At 52.2% G+C, this 24,515-nt stretch overlaps 1 protein-coding gene across 1 annotated transcript; it reads right to left on the bottom strand.

Annotated features, from left to right (window-relative positions):
* Positions 1–319: 319 nt before the first annotated feature.
* LOC129715566 (testis-specific protein 10-interacting protein-like) lies at positions 320–15,113 on the bottom strand. The gene is made up of 8 exons (XM_055665439.1): positions 14,825–15,113; positions 12,786–12,913; positions 7,418–7,963; positions 4,858–5,025; positions 3,493–3,592; positions 2,499–2,659; positions 1,346–1,404; positions 320–414 (listed from the first exon to the last, which is right to left on the bottom strand). The coding sequence occupies exons 1-8, from the start codon at positions 15,047–15,049 to the stop codon at positions 362–364; spliced, it is 1,440 nt and encodes a 479-aa protein (XP_055521414.1). The 5' UTR covers positions 15,050–15,113; the 3' UTR covers positions 320–361.
* Positions 15,114–24,515: the final 9,402 nt, after the last annotated feature.

The following is a 24,515-nucleotide window of genomic DNA, read 5'->3' as shown; positions in this document are numbered from 1 at the left end:
CCTACTCTCTGTCCCTCCACTCCTCTCCCTCTCTGATTCTCCCCCCCATTCTCTCCCTCTCCTACTCCCCTCCTCTCTCTCTCTCTCCCCTCCACTCTCACTCTCCGCTACTCTCTCCTCTCTCTCTCCCTCCCCCTCTCCTCCCCCGACTCTCTCTCTCCTTTCCCTCCACTCTCTCCCCCTACACTCTCTCCCCTTCCCCCCCCACACTCCCTCTCTCAGTCATTCTCCCCCACACCTCCCTCTCTCCTCCAGTCGGGGGGGATGATCCCGGCCGTACAGTCGGCGTTGCTGCACTGGTGTCTGGGGGTGTCCCCTTGTGGGGGGGGCGTTTGGTGCAGATGGAGGCGGCTCCTCCTCCTCACCGGGGGCTGCGGATCCTCCTCACCGCCGCTCGCCGCCAGCTCACCGTCCCTGCACCGGCCGGCACCGGTCACAGTCCCCAGTTACCATCGCGGTCGAACAGACACCCGCCCCCAACACAAACCTCCCACCCACCCAACACACCAGACCCCACCCCCACCATGTTGTCCCCTCACCCCCCCACAGCCCTCCCTCCCACACCACCTCCCCCCCCCCCCCACACACACACACACCGTATCCTCATCCACATCCCCTCCTTCATTAGGAGACCCTGAGAGGGAATCTTATAGAACTTACAAAATTCTTAAGGGGTTGGACAGTCTAATGCAGGAAGATTGTTCCCGATGTTGGGGACGCTCCACAACAAGGGGTGGACCTGCCAGAGCTTAAGGTTCCGTGTTTTTCAAGTCCAGGACAAGGGGTCCCACCTGTGGGAAAAGAAGGATAATGAGGAAATCCTTTAAAACCGAGATGTGAAGAACTTTTTTTCACACAGAGAGTGGTGAATCTCTGGAACTCTCTGCCACAGAAGGTAGTTGAGGCCACACAGTTCATTGGCTATATTTAAGAAGGAGTTAGATGTGGCCCTTGTGGCTAAAGGGATCAGGGGGTATGGAGAGAAGGCAGGTACAGGATACTGAGTTGGATGATCAGCCGTGATCATATTGAATGGCGAATGGTGCAGGCTCGAAGGGCCGAATGGCCTCTACTCCTGCACCTAATTTCTATGTTTCCCCGTCACTGCACACTAACCCCTGGGTTAGAGGGGGATAGGGGAAGAAGAGGGAACCAGATAGAGGGAGAAGGAGAGAAATGGATAGAAAGAGAAAAAAAGGGAAAGGAACCGGGGGAGGGGGGGGGAGAGAGGGGACGGAAGAGAGAGGGGGGGGAGAGAGGGGGGGGGGGGGAGAGAGGGGGGAGAGAGAGGGGGGCCGACCCTCCCGCCAGGACTATTCACTGGGATCCCCGGCTTCACTCTCACCAGCCGCCAGTTTCCTGCTGCGTCCCTCCAGGTCAACGAGTGGCAGCGGCTCACCGTCCCTGCAGCGGCACAAAAGTCCGGTCACACGGATCAGCGAGCACTCACCCCTCCTCCACCCCCCCCACACACACACACACACACACGCACACACACAGCGAGTGGGGCAGTGAGTGTGAGGGTGATGCTGGGTCAGTGAGTGTGAGTGTGATACTGGGGCAGTGAGTGTGAGTGGGATGCTGGGACTGTGAGTGTGAGTGTGATGCTGGGACTGTGAGTGTGAGTGTGATGCTGGGGCAGTGATTATCTAAATGGTGGCCGATTGGGAAAGGGGGAGATGCAGCGAGACCTGGGTGTCATGGTACACCAGTCATTGAAAGTAGGCATGCAGGTGCAGCAGGCAGTGAAGAAAGCAAATGGTATGTTAGCTTTCATTGCAAAAGGATTTTGAGTATAGGAGCAGGGAGGTTCTACTGCAGTTGTACAGGGTCTTGGTGAGACCACACCTGGAGTATTGCATACAGTTTTGGTCTCCAAATCTGAGGAATGACATTCTTGCCATAGAGGGAGTACAGAGAAGGTTCACCAGACTGATTCCTGGGATGTCAGGACTGTCTTATGAAAAAAGACTGGATAGACTTGGTTTATACTCTCTAGAATTTAGGAGATTGAGAGGGGATCTTATAGAAACTTACAAAATTCTTAAGGGGTTGGACAGGCTAGATGCAGGAAGATTGTTCCCGATGTTTGGGAAGTCCAGGACAAGGGGTCACAGCTTAAGGATAAGGGGGAAATCCTTTAAAACCGAGATGAGAAGACCTTTTTTCACACAGAGAGTGGTGAATCTGTGGAACTCTCTGCTACAGAAGGTAGTTGAGGCCACACAGTTCATTGGCTATATTTAAGAGGGAGTTAGATGTGGCACCTTGTGGCTAAGGGGATCAGGGGGTATGGAGAGAAGGCAGGTACGGGATACTGAGTTGGATGATCAGCCATGATCATATTGAATGGCGGTGCAGGCTCGAAGGGCCGAATGGTCTACTCCTGCACCTAATTTCTATGTTTCTATGTTTCTATGAGTGGGATGCAGGGGCAGTGCCGCTGTGCGCTGGCCCTCGCGAAGGTCCCGGTGCCGTTACCGCTGTGCGCCACTCACCGGCCGCAGTCCTCCGGCGGGCTCTCCAGGTGAACGTGCCTGGGCCGGCCGGCCGTTGCCACGGCACCCACGGCGCTCAGCTTCAGCACCAGCCCCTCGTCCAGCTGCTGCCGCTGCAGCACCCTGGTGAACAGGCGGTCGATTGTGCTGCGGATGTTGGTCTGTGGAGGGGTCGACACACACACCGCACCAAAACGTCAATCTCACCGCGCCAGAGACACGGGTTCCATCCCAACCCACGGGTACTGTCTGTACGGAGTTTGTACGTTCTCCCCGTGACCTGCGTGGGTTTTCTCCAGGAGTAATGGCGCTGGGAGGCAGCAACTCCACCACAGTCCCACACTCATAGAAACATAGAAATTAGGTGCAGGAGTAGGCCATTCGGCCCTTCGAGCCTGCACCGCCATTCAATATGATCATGGCTGATCATCCAACTCAGTATCCCGTACCTGCCTTCTCTCCATACCCTCTGATCCCCTTAGCCACAAGGGCCACATCTAACTCCCTCTTAAATATAGCCAATGAACTGTGGCCTCAACTACCCTCTGTGGCAGAGAGTTCCAGAGATTCACCACTCTGTGTGAAAAAAGTTCTCCTCATCTCGGTTTTAAAGGATTTCCCCCTTATCCTTAAGCTGTGACCCCTTGTCCTGGACTTCCCCAACATCGGGAACTCTTAGAAGAAAGGGGAGGTCGTTTAAGACGGAGGTGAGAAAAAACGTTTTCACCCAGAGAGTTGTGTGAATTTGTGGAATTCCCTGCCACAGAGGGCAGTGGAGGCCAAGTCACTGGATGGATTTAAGAGAGAGTTAGATAGAGCTCTAGGGGCTAGTGGAGTCAAGGGATATGGGGAGAAGGGTTATTGATTGGGGACGATCAGCCATGATCACAAGGAATGGTGGTGCTGGCTCGAAGGGCCGAATGGCCTCCTCCTGCACCTATTTTCTATGTTACAAACTTTGTCACCGATGCCACAAGTAAACTTTGACCCTCACCTGTATGACCTGTTCAAACAGGAAAGGTGTCCTGGCCACCCGATCCTTCATCTCCTGGAGGTCAGCCTGGTACTGGGCAGCCTGCTCGCGGCTACAGCTCCTGGTCAAGGGGGAGGTGGGTGGGAGGGGGGAGGAAGGGGGGAGAGTCACAGAGTGATACAGCGTGGAAACAGGCCCTACGGCACAACTTGCCCACACCGGCCAACATGTCCCGGCTACACTAGTCCCACCTGCCTGCGTTTGGTCCACACTCACAGACACCACACACCAACACACACACACTCACACACCCCCATACACACACACACACACCCATACACCACTAACACACCCATACACCACTAACACACACACACACACACATACCCACTCACTCACACACACACACACTCACAGACCCACACACACACTCACTCACACACACACACACACCTGTCCTATCCATGTGTCTGAAGAACATTCCCCACCCGTTCCTTCTCTACAGAGATGCTGCCTGTCCCACTGAGTTACTCCGGCATTTTGTGTCTACCTTTGGTTTAAACCAGCACCTGCAGTTCCTTCTTATGCACTATCCATGTGCCTGTCTAACGGTTTCTTAAACGTTGGGATAGTCCCAGCCTCAACTACCTCCTCTGGCAGCGTTCCATACACCCAGCTGTGTGAAGAAGTTACCCTTCGGATTCCTATTAAATCTTTCCCCCTTCAGCTTCTAAAGAGATGGTTCACCAGACTGATTCCTGGGATGGCAGGACTTTTTCATATGAAGAAAGACTGGATAGACTCGGCTTGTACTCGCTAGAATTTAGAAGATTGAGGGGGGATCTTATAGAAACTTACAAAATTCTTAAGGGGTTGGACAGGCTAGATGCAGGAAGATTGTTCCCGATGTTGGGGAAGTCCAGAACAAGGGGTCACAGTTTAAGGATAAGGGGGAAGTCTTTTAAGACCGAGATGAGATTTTTTTTTTTTCACAGAGAGAGTGGTGAATCTGTGGAATTCTCTGCCACAGAAAGTAGTTGAGGCCACACAGTTCATTGGCTATATTTAAGAGGGAGTTAGATGTGGCCCTTGTGGCTAAAGGAATCAGGGGGTATGGAGAGAAGGCAGGGATGGGATACTGAGTTGGATGATCAGCCATGATCATATTGAATGGCGGTGCAGGCCGCATGGCCTCGACTCCTGCACGTATCGTCTATGTATTTAGAATGGCCTACTCCTGAACCTATTTTCTATGTTTCTATGTCCCTTCTCTCCGTTCCCGAGACCCCCTCTCCCCTCACTCTGTTCCCCGGTGCCGTCTCTCTCTCCCTGCCCCCGGTGCTGCCCACACACTGCCGTTTCCGTGGCGACGGCTCCACCGCTCACCGCAGGCTCTGCAGCCGGATCCGGGCCTGGTCCTTGCGGCACCACTCCATCTCATGCAGGCACATGCGGGCGGCGATGTGCCTCTCCAGAGCCCTCCGCTTCAGCCTCTCGTTCACCAGCCTCCTCTTCTCCATCTGCTCCTTCCTCTCCTTCTCCAAGATGTTCTTCCTGCACGCAAGCCCCCCCCTCCCCCCCGAGGGAACGGATTAGTCCAAGCAACATGACAGTGGGTTGAGCTGCTGCCTCGCAGCGCCAGAGACCCGGGTCTCCAAATTTGAAGGCTCGGTCGGTGCTGGGACTGCCAGCTATTTACAATATACATCAATGATTTGGATGAAGGGATTCAAAGTAACATTAGCAAATTTGCAGATGGCGTAAAGCTGGGCGGCAGTGTGAACTGTGAGGAGGATGCTATGAGAATGCAAGGTGACTTGGACAGGTTGGGGGAGTGGGCAGATGCATGGCAGATGAAGTTTAATGCGGACAAATGTGAGGTTATCCACTTTGGTAGCAAAAACAGGAAGGCAGATTACTATCTAAATGGCATCAAGTTGGGAAAAGGGGAAGTGGGGGTCCTTGTACATCAGTCTATGAAAGTAAGCATGCAGGTACAGCAGGCAGTGAAGAAAGCGAATGGCATGTTGGCCTCTATAACAAGAAGAATCGAGTATAAGAGCAAAGAGGTCCTTCTGCAGTTGTACAGGGCCCTAGTGAGACCACACCTGGAGTATTGTGTGCAGTTTTTGTCCCCTAATTTGAGGAAGGACATTCTTGCTATTGAGGGAGCCCAGCGTAGGTTCACCAGGTTTATTCCCGGGATGGCGGGACTGTCATATGATGAAAGAATGGGTCGACTGGGCTTGTATTCACTGGAATTTAGAAGGATGAGAGATGATCTTACTAAAACATATAAAATTCTTAAAGAGTTGGACACGCTGGAGGCAGGAAACATGTTCCCGATGTTGGGGGAGTCCAGAACCAGGGGCCACACAGTTTAAGAATAAGAACTGCACATCTCGTATGTGTATGTGACAAATAAACTTGACTTGAGTAAGCCATTTAGAACGGAGACGAGGAAACACTTTTTCTCACAGAGAGTGGTGAGTCTGTGGAATTCTCTGCCTCAGAGGGCGGTGGAGGCCGGTTCTCTGGATGCTTTCAAGAGAGAGCTAGATAGGGCTCTTAAAGATAGTGGAGTCAGGGGATATGGGGGTGAAGGCAGGAATGGGGTACTGATTGGGGATGATCAGCCATGATCACATTGAATGGCAGTGCTGGCTCGAAGGCAGCCAATCAGATTGCGGTTGCTACCCGGGACCGGCCAATGGAATTCGCAATGGGAGGCGGGACCACAATTATTGAACCAACCGACCAATCAGGTGGCGGTTGCTATGCGGGGCTGACCAATGGGATAAATGAGTGGCGGCGGGCGGGAGATAATTGACGGGCGGTGGAGCCAATTGGAGGCGGGACCACCGTAATTAACGCAACCGACCAATCAGGTAGCGGTTGCTATGCGGGGCCGACCAATGGGATAAATGGGCGCGGCAGGCGGGAGATAATTCACGGGCGGTGGAGCCAATTGGAGGCGGGACCACCGTAATTAAAGCAACCGACCAATCAGGTGGCGGTTGCTATGCGGGGCCGACCAATGGGATAAATGTGTGTCGGCGGGCGGGAGATAATTGACGGGCGGTGGAGCCAATTGGAGGCGGGACCACCGTAATTAAAGCAACCGACCAATCAGGTAGCGGTTGCTATGCGGGGCAGACCAATGGGATAAATGGGTGGCAGCAGGCGGGAGATCATTGACGGGCGGTGGAGCCAATTGGAGGCGGGACCACCGTAATTAACGCAACCGACCAATCAGGTAGCGGTTGCTATGCGGGGCCGACCAATGGGATAAATGGGTGGCGGCGGGCGGGAGATAATTGACGGGCGGTGGAGCCAATTGGAGGCGGGACCACCGTAATTAAAGCAACCGACCAATCAGGTAGCGGTTGCTATGCGGGGCCGACCAATGGGATAAATGGGTGGCGGCGGGCTGGAGCCAATTGGCAGCGAGATTAGAGGCGGGACCACCGTAATTAACGCAACCGACCAATCAGGTGGCGGTTGCTATGCGGGGCCGACCAATGGGATAAATGGGTGGCGGCGGGCGGGAGATAATTGACGGGCGGTGGAGCCAATTGGAGGCGGGACCACCGGAATTAAAGCAACCGACCAATCAGGTAGCGGTTGCTATGCGGAGCCGACCAATGGGATAAATGGGTGGCGGCGGGCGGGAGATAATTGACGGGCGGTGGAGCCAATTGGAGGCGGGACCACCGTAATTAAAGCAACCGACCAATCAGGTAGCGGTTGCTATGCGGGGCCGACCAATGGGATAAATGTGTGTCGGCGGGCGGGAGATAATTGACGGGCGGTGGAGCCAATTGACAGCTCGATTGGAGGCGGGACCATCGTAATTAACGCAACCGACCAATCAGATGGCGGTTGCTATGCGGGGCAGGCCAATGGGAAAATCGAGGGATGGGAGGGCGGGATCAGCGGCGTTTACCTGATCCGCTCATGGCGCTGCTCCACCAGTTTGGTCGCCTTCACCTCGTAGTCACTCGCCGCCCTCCTGTGCCGCAGGCCCGAGTCCCCGTCCGCCTGGCCTGTGCCCGCAGCCCAGCCCAGGGCCGCGCGGTACTGCTCGACGAAGCGCTGGTAGGCGGCGACAGCGGGCGGACATGGCCTCCTTCTCCTCCCCCTCCTCCCGCTCGGCGGCCGCCGCTCCGTTACCCTGGCGACCGTCGCGACGTCGTCATCGCCGGGCGCCGAGAATGACGCGACCGCGGCGGCGTCGTCATCGGCGGGCGCCGAGGGGCCCGTTGCCCTGGCGACCGGGCCGACTAGGCCGCGGCGGGCGGCACCGGCCTCGATTTTGCGGCCGCCGGGCGCGGTGCGAGGCCGCCGTCGGGCCGGCCGGCAGCCCCGGTCCTCCTCCTCGGCCGCCCTGTGTTGCTGCGGCGGCCCGGCGGCCGAGCGGACCCGCGGGGCGTAGCGATCAACCGAGAAGCCGTCCCACATGGAGCCGAGGCCGAGGCCGGGCCCGCTGCCCCTGGCGGACAAGCAACAAGGTGACTTTACTTTTATTAATTTATTGAACATGTTAAAAAATACAAACACAAATAAACTTGAGTTAACAAGAATTAAATCAAGTAATAACGAAAGACACTTGGGAAGAAAGTTTACAACACATACATCAGTGTTCACTAAACGCCAGACATTCTCTAATACAATACAATACAAATTTATTTATTATCATTTGAGCCCCAGTGAGACTCAAACGAAATGTTGTTTCCACAGCCATACAAACAAAGATACTGTCTTACAGACATACACATAATTAAATTCACACAAACATCCATCACCGTGAACCCACTGTGATGGAAGGCAAAGTCTTTTCTCTCCCCTGTTCCCCGTGTCTCTCCCGATGTCCAAGCCCCAGGCGGGCGATGATGAGTCCCACGGCCATTTTAGGCCGCGCGGGGCGATTTACGGCCCCGCTCCCGGTCTGAAAGTCCAAGGTTGGAACCCCCACGGGCGATGGTGAGTCCCACGGCCATGAAGCCGTGCCGGGTGATGTACTGTCCCGGTCCGGGTTGTTCCAACCCCGCGACACGGGCTGGAGAAGTCGCGTTGCGGGAGCTCCGGGAAGCGGTCTCTCTCTCAAAACTCCCAGGCCCGCGAGCTACCCGATGTCACAGTCCACCGAACCTGCGGCTGCGTTGCTGGAGCCTCCGAGCCCCAGGAGTCGAGCCGCAGCAGCGACTTCACCGCCGCTCCCCACGCTCCGTTCCCCGGCCAGCCCTTACGATGGTGAGTAGTCCCGCAGCTCCGCAGTCTCCCGAGCCCCCGGGTCGTTCAGGCTGGAGGCCGCTCCACGGTGCTAGGCCCCAACGACAGCCGAGACCCGACAGGGAAAAAGTCGGGTCTCCCGGACAGGGAAGAGATTTAAAACAGTTTCCCCCTCCCCCCCCGCTCCCCACATTTACACATTTAAAAACACTATTAAAAAACACCAAACACTACATTTAACTAGACAAAAAATAAAAAAAACACAGACAGGCTGTAGGGGCCGCTGCAACAGGTGAGTCGCGCCGCGATGCCGGTTTAAAGTAATACATAGGTTACATTATTCAAAAACAAAATTACATAAAAGTTTTCAACATATCTCACCTATATGTGATAAATGTCAACATTTAGAAGCTACATTGTCGCATATGTTTGCAAACTGTACAAAAATTAAAAAATTCTGGGTAAATATTTTTAGTATAATATCCAAAGTAACCAACACACAACTGGAACCAAATCCAAAATTAATAATACTCGGAATATTAGAAGTAAATCAAACATTTAGAATAACACAAAGAAACTTTATTGATTATAGTTTAATAACAGGAAAAAAATTAATTCTAAAATTTTGGAAAGGCCCTACGGCCCCCACAATCAAAATGTGGATTATAGAAATGACGGAGACCTTAAACGTGGAAAGAATCAGATTTTCTATGTTGGACAAACAGGAATTATTCGTTGGAACATGGTCTCCTTTTATTGATTACTTAAAGGGTCAGAATAGTTCAGCACAGGAACCTGACTAGCACTCGGGCTAAAGATTGGATGAAATGCTACACTCTGAAATGTACGAACATATCTCGAACGATGTTTTTTTATTTTTAATAAATTTTTCCATTCTTCTTTAACTATCTCTTTCCCCCTTTTTTTGTTTTTTCTTTTTTTTTTTTTTTTTGTTTTTCCTTCCTTTCTTTTCTTCCTCTACTTCATCTATCTCTTTAGTTCTATCTAGTTTAAAAAAAAAATTAAAATAACAAACAAACTTGTAAGCAATAAAAAAAAGAAAATAAAACACAAAGGAAAACAAACAAATAATTAACTCAAATAATACAAATAATATTAGCAATGTTACAAAATTTTGAGATTTTAAAAATCAAGTCTGCAATTTATCCCATCAGATAAAGCATAACAACAAGTTTAATTTGACACCAAATTCACTTTCATATCTCAAGTATTAAAAAAGTTATGGCCATTTTCATACTCGGAAATTAGCATTTTGTTCCCTATTAATCGTTCATGTAGCAATGTTACATGACCACCGTAACGGGAAAGCAGACTATTATCTAAATGGTGGCCGATTGGGAAAGGGGGAGATGCAGCGAGACCTGGGTGTCATGGTACACCAGTCATTGAAGGTAGGCATGCAGGTGCAGCAGGCAGTAAAGAAAGCGAATGGTATGTTAGCTTTCATAGCAAAAGGATTTGAGTCTAGGAGCAGGGAGGTTCTACTGCAGTTGTACAGGGTCTTGGTGAGACCACACCTGGAGTATTGTGTACAGTTTTGGTCTCCTAATCTGAGGAAGGACATTCTTGCCATAGAGGGAGTGCAGAGAAGGTTCACCAGACTGATTCCTGGGATGTCAGGACTTTCTTATGAAGAAAGACTGGATAGACTTGGTTTATACTCTCTAGAATTTAGGAGATTGAGGGGGGGGATCTTATAGAAACTTACAAAATTCTTAAGGGGTTGGACAGGCTAGATGCAGGAAGATTGTTCTCGATGTTAGGGAAGTCCAGGACAAGGGGTCACAGCTTAAGGGTAAGGGGGAAATCCTTTAAAACCGAGATGAGAAGAACTTTTTTCACACACAGAGAGTGGTGAATCTCTGGAACTCTCTGCCACAGAGGGTAGTTGAGGCCAGTTCATTGGCTATATTTAAGAGGGAGTTAGATGTGGCCCTTGTGGCTAAGGGGATCAGGGGGTATGGAGAGAAGGCAGGTACGGGATACTGAGTTGGATGATCAGCCATGATCATATTGAATGGCGGTGCAGGCTCGAAGGGCCGAATGGCCTACTCCTGCACCTAATTTCTATGTTTCTATGTTACAAAATGTTGAGATTTCAAAAATCAAGTCTGCAATTTACCCCCCATCAGATAAGCATAAAAAGAAGTTTAATTTGACACCTAATTCACTTTCATATCTCAAGTATTTAAAAAGTTATGGCCATTTTCATACTCGGATATTAGCATCTTGTTCCCTATTCCCTATAACAAAAAAGCTGTGATCGTGGACAGTCAAAAGCCCATAACTTTCTTAAAAATTAAGAGAACTGAATGAAATTTTCAGTTATCATAGATTGAAGCATTCTGAAACAAATATAAAACAATCTTACTTGGATGACCTGAAATTAAAGCATATAATTAGTTAGTTTCCCAATTGTAGCTAATTTCAAACTTCAATTACTAGCTCTAAACATCTATCCATTTCTTCATAAATGATTAACATTTTTAAATAGCCTAAGTGTCCAAATAATATTCACAAATAATTCACAATAAAACATGATTTTTAAATCTCATTTACATTCATTTATAGGGCAAATGGAAGGAATTTATTGTTCAATTGCTGTAAATTAAAGTCCATTTAAATCAGTTTTCTAGTGGGATCCTGTGAACACGCTGGTTTAGAACGTTCACATTGCGGTAGATTTGTGCCCTCAAATGCCCAGAAAAATACTGCGGGATATAATGGGGCCCAAATTAGCTACAATAAAGGATAATTCAATTCAATTCAAGAACGGAAAGTTATAAGTTATTTCTTTGTTCTGTATTACTTCAATAAATCACTAAAACATTAATCAAGACGTCTGGAAGATTCATCTTTGCTGTCTTATGTGTGTGGTGAGTGCGTTGGGCCTCCGAATCATCGCTGATAATTAATGGCTATCGAAGTTGGACTTTGAGAACATTGCAAAAACTGCCATTATGGAAAAGATGTTGTTAAGCTGGGGAAGGGCTCAGAGAAAATTTACGAGGATGTTGCCAGGACTAGAGGGTGTGAGCTACAGGGAAAGGTTGAGCAGGCTGGGACTCTATTCCCTGGAGCGCAGGAGGATGAGGGGTGATCTTATAGAGGTGTATAAAATCATGAGAGGAATAGATCGGGTAGACGCACAGAGTCTCTCGCCCGGAGTAGGAAAATCGAGGACCAGACCACATAGGTTTAAGGTGAAGGGGAAAAGATTTAATAGGAATTGGAGGGGTAACTTCTTCACACAAAGGGTGGTGGATGTATGGAACGAGCTGCCAGAGGAGGTAGCTGAGGCACGGACTATCGCAACGTTTGAGAAACAGTTAGGCAGGTACATGGATAGGACAGGTTTGGAGGGATATGGGCCAAACACGGTGTGGGCAAGTTGGGCTGAAGGGCTGGTTTCAACACTGTATCACTCTATCACTCCGCGCTGGCTGCCCTGGGCAACTGCAGGAAAATCACTTCCTCTCCGCTCTCCTATATCTCTCGTTTCCCTCCCCTTCCCTTCTCCCCTCTCCCCTTCCCTTCTCCCCTCTTCCCTTCTCCCCTCTCCCCTTCCCTTCTCCCCTCTCTTCTCCCCTCTCCCCTCTCCCCTTCCCTTCTCCCCTTTCCCCTTCCCAGACTGGTTAGGGGTAAGGGAAACAAGAGATATTAAGATATATATATATCTTTTCTTTCCCTTATCCTTAACCAGTCTGACGAAGGGTCTCAACCCGAAACGTCACCCGTTCCTTCTCTCCAGAGATGCTGCCCGTCCCGCTGAGTGAAGGGCCTGTCCCACTTGCATGCGTTTGGCGCGACCAAACGTGGTCGCTTGAGGCGTACGGGCACCGTATGGGCCACACGGGGCCACTTCCACTAAGAAGCGCGGAGTTGTGCGGGGCTGGTCCTGACATCGGCCCGCCTCCTGCCCAGCTGATTGGTAAGTATGTCGCAAATGACGTCACGCGCATACGTAGCGTGAACTCCGCTTCCGTTTGGTCGCGCCAAACGCATGCAAGTGGGACAGGCCCTTGACTCCAGCGCTTTGCGTCTGTCGTCTCTCTACTCACCAGTCGCTGCTTCTGGCCGCCGGAGCCCCTCTGCCACCTCTCTGAAGGCCGGCTCCGTCGCTGGACCGCTCCCCGCGGACGCCCACCGTCGACACTTGGACCCTGACCTCCTCGTTCTCCCTGCCCGACTATGAAAAAGACGGGACGACAGTAACAAACAGGGCACCGCGTCCAATCCGAGGTACTGCACAGGATTGGATAACAATGGAATTTAACACAGAGGAACGTGAGATGTTCCATTTTGGGAGCACAAACATGGGCAGAACTACCTGGAAACATAGAAAATAGGTGCAGGAGTTGGCCATTCGGCCCTTCGAGCCAGCACCACAATTCATTGTGATCATGGCTGATCATCTCCTATCAATAACCCGTGCCTGCCTTCTCCCCATATCCCTTGATTCCCCTAGAGCTTGAGCCCCTAGAGCTCTATCTAACTCTCTCTTAAATCCATCCAGCGACTTGGCCTCCACTGCCCTCTGTGGCAGGGAATTCCATAAATTCACAACAAAAAGTTTTTTTCTCACCTCAGTCTTAAATGACCTCCCCTTTATTCTAAGACTGTGTGTGTGGCCCCTGGTTCTGGACTCGCCCAACATTGGGAACATTTTCCCTGCATCTAGCTTGTTCAGTCCTTTTATACCACAGGGAACGGCCGGGCCCTGGGGAGTGTCGTAGAGCATAGGGATCTGGGAGTGCAGGCTCGTAGTTCATTGGGTGGATAGAGTGGTCAAGATGTCATGTTGCAGTTGTATAAGACGTTGGTGAGGCTGCATTAGAGCATTACGTTCAGTTCTGGGCGCCGTGTTATGGAGTTGTTGTGAGTCTGTGGAATTCACACAGAGAGTTGTGACTGTGGAATTTTCTGCCTCAGAGGGCGGTGGAGGCCGGTTCACTGGATACGTTCGAGAGAGAGCTAGATAGGGCTCTTAAAGATAGCGGAGTCCGGGGATATGGGGAGAAGGCAGGAACGGGGTACTGTTTGGAGATGATCAGCCATGATCACATTGAATGGCGGTGCTGGCTCAAAGGACCAGATGGCCTACTCCTGCACCTATTGTCTATTGTTTATTGAAAGATGTTGTCAAGCTGGAAAGGGAGCAGAGAAGATTCACGACGATGTTGCCAGGACTCGAGGCTGTGTCCTGAGCTGTAGGGCGATGTTGAGCAGGCTAGAACTGTGTTCCTTGAAGCGCAGGAGGATGAGGGATGATCTTATAGATGTGCTTCCCTCTCAATCCCGTTCTCATGCCTTCTCCCCACAACCCCTGACTAGTCAAGAATCTGTTAATATCTGCATTGGGGACAATTTGCTACAAAGCCCTCAATGGGCTTGTCCTGCCCCCACCTACATTAAAAGTCTTCTCACCCACCACACCACCTCCAGGCCCCTCAGATCGGCCGACTTGGGGTTGCTGAATATCCCGCGGTCTAGGCATAAGCTCAGGGGCGATCGACCGAGCCTTTGCGGTTGCAGCCCCTAGACTGTGGAACAGCAGCATCCCCCTTCCCATCAGAATGAACAGCCCCCTCCATCAACTCCTTTAAGTCGAGACTAAAAACTCATCTCTACTCCCAAGCCTTTCTTGACGTCCTCTGAGCGAGGGCTATATGTATGTAGTGATGTTTGTGTTTAATCCATTAACCTCTGTTGTTTGTTATACTATTTCTTATACCAATCTAAAGCACTTTGGCCAAGGAATAGAATAGAATAGAATAGTTTCTTTATTGTCATTGTAACATGGACCATGTACAACGAAATTTAAAATGTCAGCCAGTCAGTGCAGCATTCAAACATTTCTAAAAGCTAACGATACATACACGGTAAAATAATAAAGATAAACAACTAAATAAATATCACGAACAAAGCACGCATACACACCCAACCCTCCATCCTTCTGTCGATTTCACAGTTACCACAGTCCCTTAGTCTGTATCGCCCCTGCGTTCCTTGGCGGCTACATGAGATGTTTTTTAAATGTGCTATATAAATAAAAGTGGCTTGACAATTCTCGGGTATGATTTGCTTCGGAGGGACCCACCTGGAAGGCGAGACGGAGCATGGATTCCAGGTAGCAGGTCAGCTCGGAGTAGAGGGCAGCGGCGGTGGAGAGGCGGCCTGGCGGTGGCCTCCCGCGGTCACCAGGGGCTGGGCAGGGGCAGCAGACCAGGCCGGGGCCCAGGCAGGGGCAGCAGACTAGGCCGGGCCTGGGCCCAGGCCTCACACAGCCGCTCGTCATTGCCGCCTGTCTGTGCGGGGGCCACATGCGTGTGCGTGTGGGGCGGCAGAGATGGGGGGCTCTCTCAAAGGGTATCCCCCCATAATCCGAGACCACCCAGCCGGGCCAATGGACAACATCCACCTCCTTTGTTACATCAGTGGCTGGTGGGGTGGGGGTGGGGGGGATATAGAGAGAGACAGATGTAGAGGGGGAGAAAGATAGAGAGAGATAGTGGGATAGAAACATAGAAATTAGGTGCAGGAGTAGGCCATTCGGCCCTTCGAACCTTCATGGCTGATCATCCAATTCAGTATCCCATCCCTGCCTTCTCTCCATACCCTCTGATCCCCTTAGCCACAAGGGCCACATCTAACTCCCTCTTAAATATAGCCAATGAACTGACCTCGACTACCCTCTGCGGCAGAGAGTTCCAGAGATTCACCACTCTCTGTGTGAAAAAAGTTCTTCTCATCTCGGTTTTAAAGGCTTTTCCCCCTTATCCTTAAGCTGTGACCCCTTGTCCTGGACTTCTCCCAACATCGGGAGCAATCTTCCTGCATCTAGCCTGTCCAACCCCTTAAGAATTTTGTAAGTTTCTATAAGATCCCCTCTCAATCTCCTAAATTCTAGAGAGTATAAACCAAGTCTATCCAGTCTTTCTTCATAAGACAGTCCTGACATCCCAGGAATCAGTCTGGTGAACCTTCTCTGCACTCCCTCTATGGCAATAATGTCCTTCCTCAGATTTGGAGACCAAAACTGTACGCAATACTCCAGGTGTGGCCTCACCAAGACCCTGTACAACTGCAGTAGAACCTCGGTGGTTACACAAAAAAGCTGGAGAAACTCAGCGGGTGCAGCAGCATCTATGGAGCGAAGGAAATAGGCACACAAAACCTCCCTGCAGTAGAACCTCCCTGCTCCTATACTCAAATCCTTTTGCTATGAAAGCTAACATACCATTCGCTTTCTTCACTGCCTGCTGCACCTGCATGCCTACCTTCAATGACTGGTGTACCATGACACCCAGGTCTCGCTGCATCTCCCCTTTTCCTCCTCTCCTCTCCTCCCACACAGTCTCTCTCTCTCTCTCTCTACTTTCTCTCTCCAGAAAGAGAGAGAGAAACATTTATCCACATTATACTGCATTATAGAGAGAAAGAGAGAGAGAGAGAGATAGCGAGGGAGAAAGAATAATGGAGAGAGAAAGAGAGAGATAGTGGGATAGAGAGAGAATGGGAGAGAGAAATATAATGAGAGAGATAGTGGGATAGAGAGAAAGATAGAGATAGAGAGATGGAGAAAGAATGATAGAGAGAGAAAGAGAGAGAGAGAGGGATAACGAGAAGGAGAGAAACCTTTACGCAGGTTATAAGAACCAGAGGGCATAGGTTTAATGTCGAAGGGGCAAGATTTAATACAGACCCAGAGGGGCAACTTTTTCCACTCCGAGGGAGGTGGATGTACGGAATGTGCTGTCAGAGGAGGTAGTTGGAGCAGGTGCGGTAACACCATTTAAAGGACACTGTGTAAAATAATATTCAAAAAAGAAAACAAAATCTGCGTGTATACATTCAAGTGTGACACTCAGATAGACACAAAATGCTGGAGTAACTCAGCAGGACAGGCGGCATCTCTGGAGAGAAGGAATGGGTCGAGACCCTTCTTCAGTCCGATCAGACAGTGTCGGACTCACCAATAGATCTGACATCGGGAGAAGAATGGAGAGCAGGGGAGAGACAAGACTTTGCCTTCCATCACAGTGAGGAGGAGATTCGCTGTGATGGATGTTTGTGTGGATTGTGTTGGGTGTGTGTCTGGGTTCTTTTCTTGCACGACTGCAGAAACCAAAGTTCGTTTGAACCTCATGTGAGGTTCAAATGACAAATAAATGGTATTGTAGGTGCAGGAGGAGGCCATTCGGCCCTTCGAGCCAGCACCGCCATTCAATTCAGATTCAGATTCAGATTCAATTTTAATTGTCATTGTCAGTGTACAGTACAGAGACAACGAAATGCATTTAGCATCTCCATTGAAGAGCGACATTGAAGAGCGACATAGCAAACGATGTGATCATGGCTGATCATCCTCAATCAATGCCTGTGGCAGAGAATCTGGAATTCTCTGCCACAGAAGGTAGTTGAGGCCACACAGTTCATTGGCTATATTTAAGAGGGAGTTAGATGTGGCTAAAGGGATCAGGGGGTATGGAGAGACGGCAGGTACAGGATGATCAGCCATGATCAGCCATGATCATATTGAATAGTGGTGCAGGCTCGAAGGGCCGAATGGCCTCTACTCCTGCACCTATTTTCTATGTTTCTATGTAATCAGTACCCCGTTCCTGACAGCGCTGTCTGTGCCTGAGGGGACGGATCAGGAGAGGGGGGGGAATTGAAATGGACACAAACTGCTGGTGTAAGTCTGTGGGTCAGTCAGCATGTCTGGAGAACATTGACGGGGGGGTAGTTTCGGGTTGGAGGCCCTTCTTCAGGCATCGGGTCCTGGTGTGGCGTGGACCTCCCGCCCGGTGGGTGCGCCATGGGGCTGCCGGCCTACGCCAGGTGGCAAGGCCTGGGCCTGTTGCCAACTCGCACCGGCAGTCCCCAGACTCCCAACGCACCCCCTCTCCACTCCTCCTCCGTCCCACCTCCGTGCGTTACAGGTAAGGCCCAGGTTGTTGGAGACCAACCCCCACCTCACGACCACTCTGCCCTGCTCCCCCTCCTTTCCTAACACTCCTGCCCTCCTTCCCTTCATCCCTCTCCCCTTCCCCCCTTCTCTCCTCTTTCCTTCTCCCCTCTTCCCTTCTCTTCTCACCTCCCCTTCCCTTCTTCCCTCTCCCTGCCAACTCGCACCCTCCCCCCTCTCCTCCCTCTCCCCTTCCTCTTCCCTCTCCCCTTCTCCCTTCTCCCCTTCTCCCATCTTCCCTTCTCCCCTTCCCTTCCCCCTTCTCTCCTTCCCTCTCTCCCTCTCCCCTCCCCCCTTCCCCTCTAATCCTTCTCTCCTTCCCCTTCCTCTTCCCTTCTCTCCCTTTCCCCTTCTCTTCCCCTTCCCCTTCCCCTCTCCCTCTCCTCTCCCTCTTCCCTCTCTCCCTCTCCCTCCTTCCCCTTCTCTCTCTCCTTTCCCCTCTTCTCTTCTTCTCCCCTTCCCTTCATCCCTCTCTCCCCTTCTCCCCTCTTTCCTTCTCCCCTCCTCTTCCCTCCCCTCCCCTCCCTCCCCTTCTTCTCTTCTTCCCTCTCTCCCTTCCTCCCCTCCCCTTCCCTTCTCCCCTCTTCCCTCCCCCCCTCTCCCCTCTCCCCTTTCTCCTCTTCTCTATTCCCTTCTCCCCTTCCCCTCTTCTCTCTTCTCTCCTTCCCTTCATCTCCCTCTCCCCTTCTTCTCCCCTCTCCTCTCTCCCCTCCCCTCTCCCTTCCCCTCTTTCCCATTCTTCTCCCCTTCCCCTCCTCTCTCCCCTTCTCTCTCTTCCCCTCTCCTCCCTCTCTCCCCTCTCCCCTTCTCTCTCCCCTCCTCCTCCCCTCTCTCATTCTCCCTCTCTCCCTTCTCCCCTTCCCCTCTCCCCTTCTCTACTCCCTTCTCCCCTTCCCCTCTTCTCTTCTCTCCTTCCCTTCATCCCTCTCCCCTCTTCCCTTCTCTCCTCTCCCCTTCCCCTCTCTCATTCCCCTCTTCCCTTCTCCCCTTCCCTACTCCCCTTCTCTTCTCCCCTTCCCCCTCTCCTCTCCATCTCTCCCCTCTCCCCATCCCTTCTTCAGCCTTCCCTTCTCCCCTCTCCCCTTCCCTCCTTCCTCTTGCCATCTGCTCTCCTCTTCTCTCTTGGGAGGGGGAAGACGTGTGGGGGGGGTTGTGAATGGGAGAGGGAATTGGGAATTCCACAGACTCACCACTCTCTGTGTGAAAAAGTGTTTCCTCGTCTCCGTTCAAAATGGCTTTCTCCTTATTCCTAAACTGCTAAGTGGTCCAGTGGTTCGTGAGGGAGAGGAGGGGCACTCAATCCAGGGCGATGGGAGAGAGAATCTAGTGGATAGGGCAATCCAGTGGAGGGAGTGTGTAGTAGTGGTTTAGTTTAGTTTAGAGATACAGCGCGGAAACAGGCCCTTCAGCCCACCGGGTCCGCTCAGATCAGCGACCCCCGCACACTAACATTATCCTACACCTACTAGGGACAATTTTCACATTTACCAAACCAATTAGCCTACAAACCTGCACGTCTTTGGAGTGTGGGAGGAACCGAAGATCTCGAGAGGTGGGTCGGAGAACGTACAAACTCCGTACAGACAGGTAGTCGGGTCGAACCCGGGGGGGGGCGCTAAACGCTGTAAGGCGGGAACTCTACCGCTGAGCCACCGAGTGGAGGATCCAATCCAGTGGGGGGAGGGGGCTGACCCAGAGAAGGGGAGAGCGGAGGGGTGGGGGAATGCAGTGGAGAGCAGGAGGAGATAGATGGTGGGTGGAGGGGTGGAATCGAGGGGACAGCAGGAGATACCCCTCCCCCCTCCTCACGTCCCGTCCCCTTCCCTCCGCAGGTGACCCCCCTCCCCCAAAAACCCGGATGCGGCGGAAGTTGTGGCGTTGCACGGCCTACGGCCTGCTGGTTGCCGTGGCGATGGGCCTGTGGATCCTGCAACAGCCTAGGCCGCAGGCTCTGCTCCGGGCCTCGGCCTTCTGGAGGGCCCCGTGCCCGCTGCAGTCCCTGTGGAACCGGGAGTTGGCTCTGATGCACGGGCAGCGGCTGCGACGCCGGGGGCCGGCCTGGAGCCCAGGCTCGGGCCCTCGCTGCAGGCCCGACACCACGGTGGAGACCAGCGTCGTGGACTTCCAGCTCCTGCCGCCCCTGATGCAGGACTTCCTTCGGTACCGCCGCTGCCGGAGGTACCCGGTGGTGGTGGAGCCCCGCGGGGTGTGCGGGCCAGGCCCCGGGCCCTCCCCCCGCCTGCTCCTGGCTGTCAAGAGCCAGGTCTCCAACTTCGCCCGGCGCCAGGCCATCCGGCAGTCGTGGGGAGGCCTGGGCCGCTCAGCGGGTGTGGGCCTGGTCTTCCTGCTGGGACAGCAGGACGAGGTCGACGGGCACCCCAGGCTTCAGGGCCTGCTGGATTGCGAGAGGCGTAGCCACGGCGACCTGCTCCAGTGGGGCTTCCGCGACACCTTCCTCAACCTGACACTGAAGGAGGTCCTCTTCCTGCCCTGGCTCGCCCGGCGCTGCCCCTCCGCCCGCTTCATCTTCAAGGGCGACGACGACGTCTTCGTCAACACTGAGGGGCTGCTGGGCTTCCTCACCCTGCTGGAGCAAGGCCTGGGGCAGGAGTCGGGCCTGAAACCCGGCCTACAACAGAGGGCCTGTCAGGAGCAGTCCCCTCGGGCCCGGTCAGGGCCCGGGCCAAGGACAGGTTACAATCCGAGTCCCGCGATGCTTCCTGGGGCTGTCCAGAGCCACCCCTGCCAACTTCGCCGAGCCAGGCCATCCGGTAGGCCTGCGGCCGCTCAGCGGGCGTGGGCCTGGTCTTCCTGCTGGGACAGCAGGACGAGGTCGACGGGCACCCCAGGCTTCAGGGCCTGCTGGATTGCGAGAGGCGTAGCCACGGCGACCTGCTCCAGTGGGGCTTCCGCGACACCTTCCTCAACCTGACACTGAAGGAGGTCCTCTTCCTGCCCTGGCTCGCCCGGCGCTGCCCCTCCGCCCGCTTCATCTTCAAGGGCGACGACGACGTCTTCGTCAACACTGAGGGGCTGCTGGGGTTCCTCACCCTGCTGGAGCAAGGCCTGGGGCAGGAGGCAGGCCTGAAACCCGGCCTACAACAGAGGGCAGACCAGAAGCAGGACTCGGGCCCGGAACAGGCCCCGGGCCAAGGACAGGTTACAATCCGAGTCCACGATCTCTTCCTGGGCGACACCATCCAGGATGGGCGGCCCTGCCGAGACGCCGAGATCAAGTACTACGTGCCGGGAGCTTTCTACAGCGGCCTGTACCCGGCGTACGCTGGCGGGGCGGGCGTGCTGTACACGGCCCACCTTGCCCGCCGTCTGGAGAGGGCCTCGAGGTCCCTGCCCCTCTTCCCCATCGACGACGTCTTCGTGGGCATGTGCCTGCGCAGCCTTGGCCTGGCCCCCACCCCTCACCCCGACTTCTACAGCTTCGGCATCAATGACAGCCAACACTGGGACCCCTGCGCCTATCACCGGCTCCTCATGGTACACCCCAGGAGCCCGCAGGAGAACCTGCTCATCTGGGGGATGCTGCACAGTGGAGACCTCTGCTGTGACTGAGGGGCGGTGGGCAGGGGAGGGGAGGGGGGGAGAGGTGCTGGCATGAAGGGGGACGCTGGGCTGGGGGGGATACTGGACAGAAGAGGGGAACACAGGGCTGAGGTATACAGGAGCGGGGGTCACAGAACAAGGAGACACAGAGCAGGGAGACACAGAAGGGCGGGAGGGGAGGGGGACACTGGGCAGAGTGGGACAGAGCATGGGGGACACAAAGCATAGGGACACCGAGCACGCTGACCAACATGCACTGGCTCCAAGGGACAGGAGTCCCAGCCAACTTCTATAACCATATAACTATTACAGCACGGAAACAGGCCATCTCGGCCCTACAAGTCCATGCCGAACAAATTTTGTTCCCCTTAGTCCCACCTGCCTGCACTCGTACCATAACCCTCCATTCCCTTCTCATCCATATGCCTATCCAATTTATTTTTAAATGATACCAATGAACCTGCCTCCACCACTTCCACTGGGAGCTCATTCCACACCGCCACCACTCTCTGCGTAAAGAAGTTCCCCTTCATATTACCCCTAAACTTCTGTCCCTTAATTCTGAAGTCTGTCCTCTTGTTTGAATCTTCCCTATTCTCAAAGGGAAAAGCTTGTCCATTGGGCAACTCTGTCTATCCCTCTCATCATTTTAAATGGTCTATCCTGTCCCCCCTTAACCTCTACTGCGCTCCAGAGAATTTTTCCCTAACTTTCCCTTCAACCTATCTCTGTAACTTAGTTGTTGAAACCCAGGCAACATTCTAGTAAATCTCCTCTGTACTCTGTCTCTATTTTGTTGACATCCTTCCTATACTTTGGCGACCAAAATTGTACACCATACTCCAGATTCCCAGATTCACAACTCCCTTTAGCTCCGACCCCATTAGTTACTCCAGCACTTTGTGTCCTGTTTCCCCCCCAACATGGGGAACATTTTTCCTGCATCTAGCCTGTCCAATCCCGTAAGAATTTGATATGTTTCTATAAGATCTCCTCTCATCCTTCTGGATTCCAGTGACTATAAGCACTTCAGTGCTACGTCCCTTAGTCTGTGCATCTCACACCGCCTCCCCACCCAGAAGATTTTACCCCAGATAACTCCTTATTGGGGGGGGGGGGACCCTTGTAAAAGTAGCCCATAATAGCCCAACAAGTTCCATCTCAAGCCTAATTCTGTGTATGGATGCAATGTCAGATATCATCGATTGTAGATTGTTTGGTTCTGCATAGTTTCGTGATCGTTTGCGCAAATAAAGAATTTGTATTAAATTAATAACCTTGCTCTTTTAGACTTTGGAGATGCAGCGCGGAAACAGGCCCTTCGGCCCGCCGAGTCCGTGCCGACCAGCGATCATCCCGCACACCAGCACTATCTTGCCTACACACCCTAGTCCGTCCTGGGACAATTTACAATTAACAGAAGCCTATTAACCTACGGATCTGTATGGGGTTTTTTTCGACATGGGAGGAAACCCAGGCACCCGGAGAAAACGCACGCAGTCATGGGGAGAAGGCACAAACTCTGTACAGTCAGCGCCCATAGTCAGGATCGAACCCGGGTCTCTGGCGCTGTGAGGCATCAATGCTACTGTTGAGCCACTGTTTAAGTTAGTTTATTATTGTCACCTATACCAAGGTACAGTGAAAAGCAAAAAAAAGTCAATACATGATTATAATTAAGCCGTCCACAGTGGATAAAGTGATTAATGTTGAGTGAAAATAAGGTCCTTTAAAGTCGGATTAATGATGGCACGAAGGATTCTAACTAGACTGCTTTCTAGTTGGTGATGGGATGGTTCAGTTGCCGTCAGTAAAACACCCTGACAAACTCCTAATGGGGTTTAGGAGAGTTGGGTACCTGAGGAGCAGCATGGAGGCGACGGGCCGAAGAGCGGTTGCTGGCGGTTGGTGATATCGGAACGTGTAAAAGCCATAGGTTATAACGGGCAGCCATCTCGGTTGCTGGCGGTGGGTGGTGCAGTGTAAAAGCTCAAGTTGAAGTTCAAGAGAGTTTATTGTCATGTGTCCCTGTATAGGGTGATTTCACTAAAGGTCACTGGAGCGTAGATCCGCACCCACGTGACCAAAAATCTCAAGTGGAGGACATTCTAGAGTTCCGGTACATGTTAGTGGATGGGAAAACACGCACTTTCCCACCCGTTAAAAACATAGAAAACGGCCAGGTTTTGATCTGCAATTAATTGTGCCAGTCGGGGTGACCGTAAGGCACAGCTACCTAGATTTACAGGGGAAAAAAAAGATAGAAACTAAGGTAAATTAAAGAGGGAGCTGAAGGTGCCAATCCAGCGGAAGTGAACAGCCGACATTTGCCGTGGATATTTAAAGGTCCAAAATATCGGGAATTATCGCGTTTGCTCGCTGAATTTCATCAAAAGTAAGTCAATAATGCCTTACTTTTTAGTGAAATCACCCTATAGGACAATGAAATTCTTGCTTTGCTTCAGCACAACAGAACATAGTAGGCATATTACTACAAAACAGATCAGTGTGTCCATATACCATGATATAAATATATACACACACATGAATAAATAAACTGATGAAGTGCAAATAAGAGAATAACAGGTTATAATGGGCGGCCATCTTGATTGCTGGCGGAAGTGACGGGCGGATGTGAACGTAAGATCCATAGGTTATAATGGGCGGCCATCTTGGTTGCTGGCGGAAGTGACGGGCGGATGGGGGACGTGTAAGATCCATTGGTTATAATGGGAGGCCATCTTGGTTGCTGGCGGAAGTGACGGGCGGATGTGAACGTAAGATCCATAGGTTATAATGGGCGGCCATCTTGGTTGCTGGCGGAAGTGACGGGGCGGATGGGAACGTAAGATCCATAGGTTATAATGGGAGGCCATCTTGGTTGCTGGCGGAAGTGACGGGGCGGATGTGAACGTAAGATCCATAGGTTATAATGGGAGGCCATCTTGGTTGCTGGCGGAAGTGACGGGGCGGATGTGAACGTAAGATCCATAGGTTATAATGGGCGGCCATCTTGGTTGCTGGCGGAAGTGACGGACGAATGGGAACGTGTAAGATCCATTGGTTATAATGGGCGGCCATCTTGGTTGCTGGCGGAAGTGACGGGAGGATGGGAACGTGTAAGATCCATTGGTTATAATCTTTGGGCGATGCCATCTTGGTTGCTGGCGGAAGTGACGTGAGGATGTGAATGTAAGATCCATTGGTTATAATGGGCGGCCATCTTGGTTGCTGGCGGAAGTGACGGTGAAGGGGAGGG

Source organism: Leucoraja erinacea, unplaced genomic scaffold (assembly GCF_028641065.1).
Source record: "Leucoraja erinacea ecotype New England unplaced genomic scaffold, Leri_hhj_1 Leri_1256S, whole genome shotgun sequence".
In the NCBI taxonomy this organism is placed as follows: Eukaryota; Metazoa; Chordata; class Chondrichthyes; order Rajiformes; family Rajidae; genus Leucoraja; species Leucoraja erinaceus.
This window is presented reverse-complemented; position numbering and strand designations above follow the sequence as displayed.